Below are 15,937 nucleotides of genomic sequence, written 5' to 3'. Positions count from 1 at the left end.
CATGAACCAAACTCTTCCAGGCCTCAGCTACAACTACAGTGTTTAAGGACGGGGTTAAAGTAGATGTTGCTAATGAAGACATTAACCTGGCATTATGCAAATATGTTACAAATCTACATAGGTTTGAGCATGAAGTAAGGCTGGAATTACTGGCGACTCTTTTCAGGCAGTTCTGAATTGGTTCTTTCTTTTGGTAGACCATAACTACAAATATCATGCACTTTAAACTTTGAAACTTTGCAGACATTTTACATTCTCAAACAGCTATATTAAACGCTACATGAAAGGAAATATCAGAAAAAGCATAATAGGGGCACTTTAACTCTTGTGTAGATTGTGTAACATCAACATATGTATAAACCTTTACCATCTCTTTTAATATTATTTAATAATTAAACTTTAAGTAAACCAGGCATTTAACATTATATAATTTCATTAATAATTTAAATGCTATTTTTTATAATGTATTTCTTTTATTAATTTTCATTAATCTGAATGTTACACAAAATGATTTTGCATCACAATGCAATAACAACAAAGTTAACCTTTTTAATGTTAATTGTAAATGTAAATGATTTATACTGTTATTTATTTGTTTATTTATTTAGTCATAAAGCCATATCTAGAGACCAAAATATCATTGACTTGGCACTTTGAGGTCTTGCTTTTTTTATTTTGCCAGTAAGTACAACCCTGGCAACCACCCACAACACCTTAGTGTTGCACTGGCAAGCACGTCTCACTTTCTTTCTGTAATTCCTTGTATCAGTTTATTATCTAGTAAGCAATATTTGTCTTGTTGTTCAGCTTTGCCTGGTCTTGTAAAGCTTTTTCCCTGATAGCATAGGATTGAGCGTATATCCTGTATTAGCTGTCTTTATATAGTAATTATAATGGGGTCATGCAGGTTGGCATTACTGTGTTCTCCACAGGGAGCGCTCGCAGCACGGGTCTCCTGGGACGGCAGAGGTTGAGTCGAATGCTATTATTAGCGCCGGGTTAGCTTCTGCGCTGGGTAATTAAAGCGCTTGTGGAGCTGCTCTTTCCTGCGAGGCCTTGATTTAGCCCCAGTGTTAATTAGTGCTCCGTTAAGCCCCAGCGTTCCTGTGGAAGATCCCTGCGCTCTTCGCCCTTCTGCCCATCAGACTCCTGCTTAATCCCACCACGGTTCTCCCAGACAGCATAGCTGCAGTTTGTTACTGCACGAAGACTCGTCTGCTGGATCAAAAGCAGAGTCTTAGTCTGAATACAGTAGCAAATATCATTCTGTATAGATCATGGCGTTTCAAATATTTGTCTTCGTTGTGGATGCTCATTGATGCTTTCTGCAGACATTTAATGGGCCATATTATGCGCTTCTGTAGCATTTGAAAATCCATGTTAATCAAGGTTTAATGTTGTGTTACATTATTTACCACCCCTCTCTGATGCTATTGTACCTTTGAGAGTTCTATATGCAAATAAGCAGTGTTATGATTGGCTAATGCTTTGCAACGTGCCAGCCAACACATATGGAGGTCATATGTTAACGACTAAAAATTAGATTGTTGTAAAAGATCAGGGGTTTAATTTCTTTAAATAAATAAATAAATAAAATAAATAAATACTTAACATTTATAATTAAATATGTGTATGTCATTGAAAATTATTCTATAGAATTTGTATAATATACATATTTTTATATATATTTTAAATATATATATATATATATATACACATACACAATTATATACACAATTATTTAGTTGTTTTTTATTTTATTTTTTACTTGAATTTAATTTAGATTTAATGACTTAATTTCAGTTTAGCTAAAATACCTTAGTCCTTCTCAGCCAATTTATTTCATTATACACTACCATTCAAAAGTTTGGAATAATTAAGATTTTTTCATGTTTTTGAAAGTCTCTTATGCTCAACAAGACTGCATTTATTTGATAAAAAATACAGTAAAAACTGAAATATTGTGTGAAATTATTACAATTTCAGTGAACCAATTTCTAATTGAATATGTTTTAAAATGCAATTTGTTCCTATAATGGCAAAGCTGAATTTTTCAGCAGCCATCACTCTTCAGTCTTCAGTCTTACATGATATGATGATTTAATGCTCAAGAAGCATTTCTTATCATTATCAAGGTTGAAAACAGTTGTGCCGCTTAACATTTTTGTGAAAACCTTGTTTTTTTTTCATGATTCTTTGGTAAATAGAAAGTTCCAAAGAAAAGCATTTATTTGAAATAGAAATCTTTTGTAACATTATAAATTTCTTTACTGTCACTTTTGAGCAATTTACTGTGTCCTTGCTGAATAAAAGTATTAAGACTCTAAACCCTTGAATGGTAGTGTAAACAATAGTATTTAAGTATAAATGCTTAATTTGAACAATTCTTTACTGAATTTGACTGTCATGGTCTTCTATTTCCAGATCCCAGAGTCCATCATTTCACGAGGCGTGCAGGTGTTGCCGCGGGACACCGCCTCTCTCAGCACCACACCCTCAGAGTCTCCTTGTGCTCAGCAGTCCCGCCTCTCCACTGCCTCCTGCCCCACCCCTAAAGTAAGACTCCACCCCTTCTCCCTTTATTCACACCATTCCTTCTCCCCTCAGCTTTCTGTTTCGTCATGCACTCAGTATCCTCCATGGCCACCTCATTGGCTGCTTGACACACTGCTTTGCATTCCAGACAGCAGTGACTTTGCTCATTGGGCCGTGCGATAGGAGAAGCGGGGCTTCTTCACTGACTGAATTTTAAGTTTGGCCAATTTGATTTTCTTCCTGTAGCGGTTGACAGTTTGTTGTTTTAGATCCAACGTATGATTATTAGGGGGGCTATTAATTCATAACATTTGTTATTATTTTATTTAAGATATTCAGGAGCTCTTTTGGGTGTTTTTTTTTTTTTTTTGGCAGCATTAACAGTTATTTAAAGTGTCTCTAAGGACCTGTTTACGCCTGGTATTAAGATGCGTTTAAGATGGTCGATCGGATCACAAGTGGACAACGCAAGGTCTGAAATGTTTTGAGCTTGTCCACTTTCGACGACTTCCAGAGGTAGTCGAAAACGCATTCGACTGGATTGCTTTAGTTGTGTAAACGCACATGTGGTCGAATGCGTTCAGACAGCCACAAAGGACCTAGCCTGGCAACTCACCATTGGCACGGCTCAATCCGAGGGGCGGGATAAACGGTTGTCTTTCAAATTCCCCCTGCATGCAATAGGATAGCGCTACAACCAACTTGAGCGTTTGCCCACCAGCTGAGCTAATTGATAGATTAAACTTTTGCTGTATCTGGTCGGCAAAACTACAAACACATCTTCTTTTTTTAAGAATGACTTAAGTGTCGTTTTTTGTTCTTTTCTCAAAGAAAAACTTAACTCCAAGTCCTCCAGAGTCGCGGCCAAAGCCGATTTGAAAGACCGCTGTTCGCCAGCAGCAGCTGCCATTCTTTCTTTTCAAGTAGCAGGGAATTCACGCAGAACCGTCACAACTCTGCCGTCATTATGTTAAGCCCGCCCACCGACTCTATACACGATTTGATTGGCCAGACTAGAGTTTGGTTTTTCCAGCTCGAAAGTCAACAGAGAGTTGCTATACTACACTGGCGGGCGGCAAAATAAATTTTGCTGCCGCTAGGGTGCGTCTAGATTTCTAGGCTACAAAGGACCACCTGCTCTCCACCTACTGACCTAATGTGGAAAAATTATGGGAAGCACACTAGCCAGACTGGATTTAAACTTTGTCGGATGAAGACCCAAATTTGGTTTGAAGACGAAAAATTTACCAATCACAATGTTCTCTCACCATTCCTGATTTCTAACAAACTCTCACAGAATTCGGCGTGGTCTTGCTGCTATCAGAGCAGAAGCGAAAGCTGTTGCTCTCAGTATGTTTTTCCGTTGTCTCCATGCGCGTTTGCCCATTAGAAAAAAAAACATACATTTACCCGACCAAAGACCCTCCCCTCGAAGAAATCGGGACATAAGTGGTTGAAAGTGGACAAAAGAGACGGATTAAAACACCAGGTGTAAACGGGAATGTGCCTCCCTCCTCTACTTGTGATCCGATCGACCAAAACGCATCTTAATACCAGGTGTAAACAGGGCCTAACTCGCATTAGGTGCTTTCACACCTGAGGAACCTTTTCATAGTTCCTAGAACTATCGGTGGAAGTTCTCGGATTTTGGCGTGTTCGCACTGCATGAACTAGGAACGATTTTAGTTCTAGGAACTCTTTTGGAGGAACTAATTTAGCTCCTACATCAGAGTAGGGTCTAAACCAGCACTACAGGAACTATCCGTGACATTAGTGTACGCTGATTGGCCGAACGCACGCGGAACGCCAGCACCCGCCATTTAAAAAAAGGCTGTGTAAACACACAGATTGTAGCCTATATATTTAGTCAACAAACTAACTCTACGAACATGGAAAACAGTGATCGATGGGCCTCTTAACCTTTACGCTGAGGAGAAAACCCAACGCAACTTTGAGGGGACCAAGTGAAACATGATTATGTATTTCTGCTCAGTTAGCAACACTGGACATCAACCACACGGCATACGCTAATAACTTTTCATTACTGTCTACTTTCTATGTATAACAGTTCTATCTAATAAAGTATTAGACAGGACTGTTAGACAGACCGTAAACTAATGAACACGGAGAATGGGAGCGCTGTGTGCTCAGGCTGTGGCTGGCGTTCTCAGGGACGTCAAAATAAAGGTCAGCCGCGCTGTCAAAATAAAAGTCACAACAACAATTGCGGCTTACGTCACTTCAGAGTTCCTACCGGTTCCTACTGGTGGTGCGAATGAAGCCAGTAAAACGTTCCTTGGGAACCAGTAGTTCTCGGGGGAACCACCATGGTGGCTAGTTCCTATAACTTAGTTCCTAGATCTTCCCATTGCGAAAGCCCCTATTGTGTCTGTATTTGGTCACTTTATACATCATTATCAAACATGCACTCGCATCTCAACTTTTGAATGAAAAGTGCTATTGGTGTAGACAATCGAGTTGTATACTGAATGTAGTCATTTCTTTGTGTTTATAACAAGTTACATTTTGTTGTGGAGTGCATGTCAATAAGTTACTTTGATTGCAGCTCTTTCTCAATTGTTTTTTAGTGTCATAGTATTAGTGTGTGTTTCCTATTTTGGCCCTGATGACGTGGACATCATGGGTAAGGACCACTGTATGTGTGTCAATTTAGCTCATGAGACAGTGGGTCACATAAGTCATATGTGTGCGTGAAATCTGTCAACATAATCAGAATAAGTAATTAGTGGTGCTGCACTAGTTTCTCTGTCTCCCTCTAGTGAACACAGTGTGTATTAATAGATGCAAGTATTTGTCTTAGTAACAGACTATGTAAAGTTGGTCTGCAAAATGCTTGAAGTATATAATGGAAATGTTTTGGCCTCTTTATATCATATTTTTTTAGGATGTATGTGAAACGCCTGTGGTAAGCAGAATTCCAATGAAGTGCTCTAAGCTTCAGCGTTGACCTCAGGCTGGGTTTTAATTCTGCTGACTGTTGTTTTTTATGACAAGTGTCTGGCAGTTTGGCTTTAGTTGCTGAACAAGGGTGTCAGGTGGCACTTAACAGTTAGAGGTTTACAGAGTAAAGAACGTGCAGAGAAGTGTATGTGTGTGTGTGTACTTGTTATATGCGCTGTTTAGCAGTGTACCTACCAGCTTGAGCATTTGGGGAATTCCCAGATTTGAAAAAACAGAGTTATGGCAGGTTCACAAATGTGTGGAGAATTTATATGCGGATATTGCGTGTTTGTGTGTGTGTGTGTGTGTGTGTGTGTGTGTGTGTGTGTGTGTGTGTGTGTGTGTGTGTGTGTGTGTGTGTGTGTGTGTGTGTGTGTGTGTGTGTGTGTGTGTGTGTGTGTGTGTGTGTGTGTGTGTTTGTGTGTGAGTGAGTGAGTGAGTGAGTGAGTGAGTGAGTGAGTGAGTGAGTGAGTGAGTGAGTGAGTGAGTGAGTGAGTGAGTGAGTGAGTGAGAGAGTGAGAGAGAGAGAGAGAGACTGTGGTGAGGCTCACATTCATAGAGGGGCCAAATTAAATTTGTAATCAAATAAAAATCTGTTTTCTAAATGCATGGCATTGATATTATTTTGAGCATTTCATAACTCAACCATTTAGAAAAATCGAGCTGCACATGTACAGGGTGGACCCTAGTGTTTGTGTAAAAAATACTTTGGACTATACCATTACCTAGATTTAAGATACAACATACTTATTATTTTATCAAGTAAATTAAGACAAGATGAAAGACTTACGTTTTATGAAAATAGGAAAACAAAAATACATTTAACATGTAATAACCCCATGAACATTGTCGTTTACAATGATTAAACACCTCATTATCATAAAATCATCCTAACATTTTTAGGATAATGAGGCTTTTAATCATTGTAAATCACTTTGGAATATTTAAATTTTTAGGCTAAAATTAATCGTTAAAAGATTAATCGTCAAAAGATTGCAATTTTGATTCAAACACCCACATGATCTTATTCTTAATTGACAACGATTTTCCTGTGTCTATTAAACCTTTGACAAGCACGATCACAGCAAACATTAAAATCTGCGTTTACGCTGCCGCTGACCCAGAGAGAGCAGTTGACGTGTAGGTACTGTATAAAACACCTTTACAAACAGTCCTTTCTACCACACAGGGTCATTAATTCTGTCTTACAATAATTCAAATTATCACAGAAGTACTGGAATAAAAGTTTATAGTTTGGATATAAACACTGATGTCTGTCACCTTTCATAACTCGACGCTTCAAACAAAGATTGTATATCACCTCTAAGTGGTGAAATGTGACTGTTAAAAAATCTTTTTGTCATTGAATCATTCATTCAAGAGATTCATTGAAAAATGCAGATTCATCCAGTAATAAAATAAGTGTAATTGAATCAGTCATTCAAACAGATTTGGTTTTGAATAATTAATTTAAATTAATTAAATATTTTTAAATGGACCACAGCAGTTAACATTTTGTCAGAACCTCTAGTAAATTGCATGTTATTTTGTTTAGTTGTCTATTTAGAATCGTGGGAGAATCTTGATCTCTCTAAAAAAAAAAAAAAAAAAAAAATTCTCAATTTATCCAGAATCATGCAGCTCTACTGCTTATACCGTACATTATATATACTGGATTGTTTGACTTCCCAAAACCAATTGTTTTCCAAGACAGAGGCACTTAAATAGATAGCACATCAAAAAAAAAAAAAAAAAAAAAATCCATCATCATGCCGTTCCAAACCTTTGTTTCTTCTGTGGAACATAATAATATATATATTTTTTTAGAATGTTGGTAACCAAACAGTTTCAGTTCCAAATGGGAACCAAAACATTAAATCCAAAGTCTGCATTCTGATCAGTCAGATTTCAAGCAGGTTCTCTGCATTTTAAAACTTCAAGGTCAGTATGCTTTTTTTTTTTTTTTTTTTTTCTACTTTTTTATGAGACTTTGAATGATAATGTTTGTAAAAATCCATAGTGCGCTCAATATTGTTTGGAACTGTGTCTGAATATTTTCTTTTTTGTTTGACTCCTTCCTTAGTTATATAGTGAACTGTGTGACATTCACTGTGTAGTGAACAAATCAGCAGTTTTGCACACAATATATGCATGAATGCATAAAATGTAGCTTATGTTCTGGTCAGCAGAACGGTGTAGTAGACATCAGCAGAGGCCGAATTCCAGTTTTCCAGTCGTCTCTTTCCAAGCTGACAGCTTGTTGTATGAGAGAGACTTTTAGAACCATGCTGACACTAAAATCGTTACAATGAGGATTCACTGAAACTTAACATTCTGAACAAACAATTCCTATTTCATCAAAATAACAATCAGGCCCAAAGATCGGATGGGAAGCCAAATTGGATTTGTGTGCAGTGTGAAAGCAGCGTGTGATTAAAAACCTTTTCCGAGCATACATCATCCAGTACGGCCAGAGGCAACACACACACACACACATATGCTCACTGCATTCCCTCAGCACATCGTCCAGCTGTTACATAAGACCCCGTTTGGCTGTGAGCTCTCCATGCGCACTAAACACAGAGGTAATAATGCATAATACGTTTTTACACTCTCTCTCCCTCTCTTAACCCACTCACATGCTTCGTCTGAGCCGATCTGATTTCAGAAAACACTCTCCGTAACCGCACACACAGTCGTCAACCCCGTTATGCCGTACATCCCTCAAATCTGTGGTTGCACTTCCTCCAAATTTAGATCCCAGTGGTTTTTTACTCATCCTCCGCTTTTGCATGCTGTCTCACTCCACCTCTTTCTCCCCTCCTACACTCTCTCTGGCTTCATGCGTGTAGTGTGTGTGCGTGTGTGTGCGTGTGTGTGTCAGTGTGTGCACGGGAGACTTGCGGCATTCTTCTGTGTACCAGGATAAAGCATGGTAAGCGCCGTCTTTCTCCTCTCTGATGCGTCACTCTGTTTTGTTATACACGTGTCTGTTTTGGATGTGTGTGCGTGTGGGGTGTAAGTGAGTAGGGCTTCAGATAGACTCTGAGGGGGATCGTGGGACAGGGGGATTTCAGGGTGCAGCATGATCTACAGCGTAAGGAGCAGCCACTTGGTTTTGTAATAACTGCAGTGGTCTGATGTGGTCGTACAGGATACATTACTGTGGCTTTCTGAATGGAGGCTCCATTAGGTGCCACTGTTTGGAAGTGCTTACAGGGAGAATCGTGTTGTTTCCTTAATGACTTGTGCATTTTTGTTTCCTTCTGTCGCTAACTATGCGTGTTTGCCTGTTGTGCAAGTGTACGTATGCTTGTTTTTGTTGTGTGTGCTTGCGCATTCATGTTCATAGTGTGTGTTTGTTTGTGGGAGGGGGAATCTGTTATTTTACACACTTTGGATTTTCCGTTATAAAGACACAATTTTCTCAGAAGTTTTATAACAGACATTTCATGAATAAGTTCCAACACATTGTTATTGCAAAACATATATAATGTAATGTATTGTAATTCAGTATAATATAATGTAATGTAATCTATTGTGATGTGATATTAAGAGAAAAAAAAAAACAGGCTAAGTATCTGATTGAATATTTAGGCTACATTTACATGACAACGATGTAATAAACAAACTAAGAAAGTGTTTCCTTTGCGTTTTTCGCATACAGACAAACAACATTGTCAAAACGATCCCCATTCCCATATAGTTGTATGTATTTGTATTTTTATAGTAGTTGGCGATCTTTGTAAAGAAACACTAAGTGAACACGTAATGATGGTGCCATACCTCTTAATCACTGGTGATTCCCATCATGTGTGTGATGTATAATAAGTCGAGATGACAGCAATATGAGATATAGACAGAGAGATTCAGACTGAAGCTCACCCTGGTGTGTTCACTGGTGTGTGCTTGCGGGATAGGGTTGACTAAGGATACCACCTGGAGGGGCTTTCAGCAACAGACAGAAAAAAGAGACTGTAATAAAAGGAGTGGTAGGCAATTTTCAGAGAGACTAGCAATAGCGAGCTAGCTTTGAAAGTATAAGGTCCCACCCTTCCTTCAGAGCATCTCCAAAGCCACGCCTCCTTCAAAACACATGAATGCGTACAGCAGGGAGCAAATATAAGCGTCACAAGACGGCGTTAAACTAGCGCATGTTTCAAAGCACATAACATTACAATAATAATGAACGTAAACAACTTAAAGAACCCTGACCTGTACCCCAGCTGACGGCTGCAGGTTCATTTCGCCGTTGATAGTGTTGCCATTGAAACACATAAATTCTAAAAAAGAACCGCTCTGATTAACGTCACGAACCACTCCGAGTATAACGGGTTTCTGGGTTTCTGACTTCTTTATTGATACAAACACTACAAAAAAGAATAAGCAGATACAAACCAATTTTCCATATACAAGATTCTTGTTTTAATTAAAAAATAATGAAATACTTGTTTTTTTTTTGTCTATAAAAGTGCTAAATTTAATTTCTAGTGCTTTTGCGTTGATGCTGAAAGTTCCCTATAGTGCCTTTTTACAGATGTGAGCAATAAACCCATTGCTTTGGTGTAAATAATCATCATCAATATTTCTATTCAATATCAATATTTCTATTATCATGAATATAGTTTCTCAGTATTCTCAATCTATATATAGGCCTATGTAACTATGTAGCTGTTCAAATTGAAAATCATACCTCAAGTCATGATGACTAAATACCCCAATATATAATTTTCATGAAAACAATATTCCCATGCCCTTTTGCTTAAGTGGAGGTTTGACATGAAAGGTTTTTCATCGAAAGCAATACGTTACTGGCTGCATCGCTGGGCATGTTTGCTGTCAGTATAGTGATTTGCATTTGTTCTCTTGAAATGGGTTGACTTTTAAAAGGGAGCAAGACGGGAGCAACCTCGCCCGTCAGCATGTGGGACAGGTGTTCTGCAATGCCCATTTCAGTTTCAAAATGTATTATCATAGCTCTCAAAAGTGCTGGAGAAACCAATATTCTATGCTTTTGTGTTACTTGTATCATATGAGGTGTAAACAGGGCGGACCTTCATTATGAATAATGAAAAAGAAGAAATGTCTAAAAGAAATTGTTAAATATAGGATACTGGGATAACCGAAATAAGGCACTTTAAGTCACATAAACACTAATAACATGTTTAGGTTGCGTGTGTCGGTTTGAGAGACAGCGTATCTGGCCTAACCTCTCTGGAAGTGTAATAAATGGACATTGACAGGCCAATGACCCTTTGCTCCTGAGCCCACCCCACCCCCACCTCCTCTCTCTCTCTTACATTGATGAATGGAGAGGAGATTGAAGGTCAGCTGAAGGGGAGAACAGGCCCTTATGCTTGCCGTGGCGATTACACATCCCTGTCATTGAATGTGACAGGTGTGTGGCAGTTGTGGAAGAGATACATATTGTATCTGGCAGTGCCTCTGCATTTAATTTTTTTAGTTGTGTGTGTGTGTGCGTTTGTGCGTGTGTGCGTGCCTATGGGGTTAAAGGCTGGTACAAGTTTTCAAGGACACGTAGTGGTACATTATAGACTTGATTGGTTCTGTTTAATTCGAATTATGCGTTTGTCCAGTTGTGTGTCCTTTACCATAGTTTCAGTTCTTCATATTCACACGTCAATCCATCCTTTAGCTCATTCTTTAGGTTCTGTTGTTTATACACGTACGTATCTTCTGACACATACAGCTACATTGGCAGTCTGTTAAAGCGACCATGTTCTTCATTTCTACAGAATCTTACACTGTACCAAAAACAGTGAGATTAAAGAGACTGTTTTTTTACTGTACCTGCTACTGTAAGAGTTCTATATTTAATTGACTTTAATTGTGTTATGAATGGCTAATTGCATGTGAGAAATACTAGCCTAATTCACGTCGTCGTTCATCAGAGTGGGCTGAGTTGCTGAATACTGAATGGGCGTTGATATGCAAATGTTGGCGGTCATGTTATGTTGTGATGTTATAACCAATCTCAGAATTACCTTTTTTTTTAATGCAGTTTAGTTTTCTCAAATGGAGAGATGAAGCTTTGTGTTGTGAGTTTTAGAGTATGTTTAAACTATTTTTATTTTAAAAGAGCAAGGATTCTGTTTTCCATCGTTTATCCTCTTTCAGAATATAAACAGGCGTTAAAGGGATAGTTTCATCCAAAAATTACAATTCTGCCATCATCATTCACTCTCATATCTTTCAACCCACATGACTTTCTTCTTCTGATGTGACACAACAGCAGAAATGCTGCATTAGAAATACTGGCCATTTGCCATAATAGTAAACGATAGTAAGTAAATTGGGATCCAGGTTGTCAAAAGCATCAAAGTGACCAAAAGCACCATAAAAGTATTAGTCAAGTTGTCCATATTACTCATGCACTACACATTCCAAACCTTCTAAAGTTATGCAATAGTTTTATGTGATGTACAGACCAGGATTTGACATGCATAGATTTAATGTGGCCAAGTTGTGGGAACAAATTCTTAATTTCTGGTTATAATATCTATTTTTTCTTTTCTTCTTGTCATAGTTTTGAGCTCCTTATTTTTGTTTTATTTTGTTTCATTTAATAATTTTATTTGTTCATTTTGAAACTCCACAACCCAGAATCCCATTTACTTTCATAAAATGGAAAAGCAGAATATAATATGGAGTAGCCAACACATTCTTCAACATTTCTCTATTTGTGTTCAAAGGAAGAAAGTCATTGAGGTTTGAAATTTGAGTAATTTATGACAGAATTTACTTTTTTATTTTTTGTCAGCGAGCTATCATTGTAACTAGTTTGTTGCATGTTTCATTTTGTGTTTGAAGATAATCTCTCTCTGGAGGTCTTGGCAAACGTATGCAGTTGTGTCCTGTCAAACTGGCAGTGGGGTTGCTGCCACCTGTGTCTTGAATGTGTCCTCTCCCTGTAGAGCACTTGCCTGTGAGCCGCTGTAATGATGGGAATGCTGTTTATATGTGTTCCCCCTGCTTGTGGCTGCAGTGTTAACCCTCCTCTTCCCTGTTCCCTCTCTCCCTACACCAGGCCCGGCTCACCTCCTGCTCATCCACTTATAGTGTCACAGAGGTACAGCATGTTTTACACTGCGCCGCCCATCACCCTGCGACTAACCACGCCCCTCTCAGAGACTCGGCCAATCATTGCTCACACACCTCACACGTGCACAACTCATCCCTGTGATGCAAGTCTGTCTCATCGGTTCATTTATTTACCCCCAAAATGCCTCATAGTTTGTTTTGTGTGTTTGAGAGTGTGTTTGTGTGTGTGCTTCAATTTCTTGTGAATTGTGAACTTTTCAGTCTTTAAATAAGAATAAAGTGATCAGTAATTAGAAAAATGTATAGCATAATATGTGATTGATAAAAAAAAAACAACATTTAAAGCTGTTCTAAGCAATTTTTATGAAATACCACCAATCATCAAATTATTAAAGCATTATTTTCTATTATTGTCAGTGGTGATTCTTATTACTTTAATAGGTAGTGTTTTATTTATTTCATATATTAAAGACAACAAGTGATATATTAATACTGTTAATTGTACAACATATAGAGATAATATAATACATTTTAAATAATATATCATTGTTTTTTCACATTACAGTAATGTGAAAGTTTTTTTTGCATTGTAGTAATTTTTCACAAATAAAATTTAATATAATATAATTTATCTTCTTTTGATATGATATGATTAAGACATGTTCTTGAAAGATCTGAGATTCATCCTTAGAGGGCAGCTTTTTGTCGAGAGTGTAGGATGGGGAATGGTGGTGGAAGTTAGCATGATTTCTGATTTGCTAACAGCAGCTTTAAAAAACACCAAATACACGCTAGTCCTTCCAGACTAAAGACTTTTATCTCTCATAATATTGTACTTTTTCTGCAACACTTCCAGCTTCACAAAGTTGGAGGAGTTATAGAAATGAGCTTTAATACAATCATGAGTGCTCATTATCCACGGAAGCCTCCTTTGTTCTTAGAGATCAGATGAAAAATCGCCGTAACACACAGAGACACGCTGCAGCTGCTTTGCTCCTCTTTGGTTGCATAGTAGTAGTACAGTAGTAGGATTATTTTGCTGTTATGACTTTTCGCTTGATTCCCCCTCATATTTTTCATATCAGTGTTAGATGATCCTTAGAGTGTGTGTTTGTGACAGTGTATATTGTGAAGTGTGTGTGTGTGTGTGTTTGTTAACGGGCAAGGCTGTATCAGGTGAGTTACTGTCCTGTGGCTTCCTCCAGGCCTCACGGAGAGAGTTCAGGGCTCACCTGGATGAGGTCATCACGCTCAAGTCAAGGTACTCTACCTTGGACCAGGTAAACAGATATCCCTTTCTCCCCTAATCTTCACATAAGTCAGCACTCAGTCAATCACACATACAAACATGCACCAGAGTCTTCCCTCAGAGTGTTGCACGTGGCCCAAAGCCTTCTGATGTAGCATCAATACACTTTTTGTTATAGCTTTGACTTCTTGTCTTAAAAAAATCTCTCTTTCTCTCTAGCTTTGTTCCAAAACCTAGTGAACTACCTTGCTTTAGCGACTGCAAAGATGGCTATCTTAGCGCTCCTCACATGAAGTGCACAGGAGAATCGATTCACAATTTTTAATTCAATCAAGTAATTTTTTTGCTATTTAATTAAATATATTTATCATTAACATCTTTCTTGACTTGTATGCTATTTTTGATGGATGTTTTTCACAGTTTGTTGCGATGCATTTTGGTATTTCTGCATTCTCGCGCTTCTAACAATTTGACCAAATTAGTAATTTTAGAAGGCAGTGTAATTATTAAATATTCATAATTTAATGCAGTTGACACTTTTAGCTAATTGAGCTACAAAGTTACAAGTCTGTAAAGTTACTAGTCTGCAAAGTTACAAAGCACAACCTAAAAAGGGAGTTATTCTCTATTTTAGTAAGCACTGATTCTGAACTCCCTGAAAGCCTTGATTGTAGTCTTGAGTTTTCTTCCAGGAAAAGAACAATATTCCTCATTTGAATAATTCCCGGCAAAGACGCATACAAAATAAAGGGGTGAGGCCTGGTTGAGTTAGTAGTGTGTTGAAACCAAGCGGCAACCTTCCTGTCTCTGCAATTCAACCTTAAACTGCAATTTATCGACTGGTCGCTAGAGACAGGCTGCAATAGAGAGTCAATCCCATAGACCCCCCATGTTAAAATGGCCAACTTTACAGCAGAAAAAAAGTGTTTACAGCCTGGTGCAAAAAGTGGTTTTGGTCTATATAGCTAATTTTGCCCTTCATGACAACTGTAAGGAGGGTGAATTTTTGTATAACTCATCCGTTTAAATAATATTAAGCCTTAAAGTTCTGCATAATTTAGGGCGTGACCACTTGAGTGACAGGTGGATTGCGGCTGCTGTCACTACTAGCCGTTTGTCTGCTGTTTGTTAGCCATGCCGTCACGTCACCTCAGCTACTCCTGCCTTTTTGCCCATTTTCGTTTATCCGGGAGTGACTCGCTACCAAGATGGCAAAGGCCGGCTCCACCCACTTTGGGCTTCATAAATGTTCTTTAGACACCTATGGGTGACGTCACGGACACTAAGTCTATATTTTTTTATAGTCTATAGGTGAAACTCGGTTATGTTGAGGGGTGTGACATTTCCGAAACATGCTCGAAGCGGTTGACCAATCACAACACACTGGTCCAGCCGACCAATCCGAAAACATTGCGTTTTTCGTAAGGAAGAGCTTCATAGAAACAGGAACTAAACATAGCGTTACTGACAGACTGGGAGGTGCTGGAACAATGTAAATATATCTGAAAAATAATGTGTTGTTAAATATTTAAAGGTATAGCGGAGGATTTTCTTTTTCCGGGTGGGTAGTGTAAACTATTGGTCCACCTAAGTGTCAATCATTCTGGTGATATGTTTACGTAAGGCCGTCGTACGTGCTCGTCCCTTAGTTTTCGCTTTCTGCGCATGCGCACTTTCAGGTGTTTATGTGTGGTGAGCTAGAGCTCAGCCATTCATTAATGCTCGCCGTTTGACCGGGTCCTTTGAAAATGTCTGAGGGTCGCAAGAGAAAAAGTTTGTACGAACTGTATGAGAAGAAGAGAAAGGCCTCAGAAGAGAGAAACAAGATCAGAGTGTTTTTGGGAGATTGTTTCACACGATGGCGTGCGCTGAAAACACAGGTTGGGCTTCCCACTGATGCCTCAGTCGCGAAGTTTCTACTTGACAGGTAAAGTTTGGCATGCTATTTGGAGAAAAAGTGCAAATCTTCTTTTGGAAAGTAATCTTGTATGAGCGATGCCGACAGCAACTTGTAAACAGAGCGTGCACGAGGAGAACCTCGCACACGTTTAATAGGCGTTCCCTATCGGGAGCAAGTAGAGTGTTGCGCATGTGCATTTTTTCAAAAAGTGGAGAGGGCGGTTCTTATCT

At 38.5% G+C, this 15,937-nt stretch overlaps 1 protein-coding gene across 7 annotated transcripts in view; it reads left to right on the top strand.

Moving 5' to 3' along the window:
• gphna (gephyrin a) overlaps positions 1 to 15,937 on the top strand; it is an 80,200-nt gene that overhangs the window by 40,574 nt on the left and 23,689 nt on the right. For 3 of the 7 annotated variants that reach the window (XM_081393822.1, XM_081393820.1, XM_081393826.1), the window contains exons 9-11: positions 2,425 to 2,556; positions 12,545 to 12,586; positions 13,764 to 13,838. In XM_081393822.1, the coding sequence (XP_081249948.1) occupies positions 2,425 to 2,556; positions 12,545 to 12,586; positions 13,764 to 13,838 (249 nt within the window). The remainder of the gene's footprint in view (positions 1 to 2,424; positions 2,557 to 12,544; positions 12,587 to 13,763; positions 13,839 to 15,937) is intronic. The other 4 variants (XM_081393824.1, XM_081393821.1, XM_081393825.1 and 1 more) reach the window with 2 other exon arrangements.

The sequence above is a fragment of the Scardinius erythrophthalmus genome, assembly GCF_964197995.2.
Source record: "Scardinius erythrophthalmus genome assembly, chromosome: 19".
Taxonomy (NCBI): domain Eukaryota; kingdom Metazoa; phylum Chordata; class Actinopteri; order Cypriniformes; family Leuciscidae; genus Scardinius; species Scardinius erythrophthalmus.
Note: the sequence above shows the minus strand (reverse complement) of the source record. Positions and strands in the feature narration are given on the sequence as shown.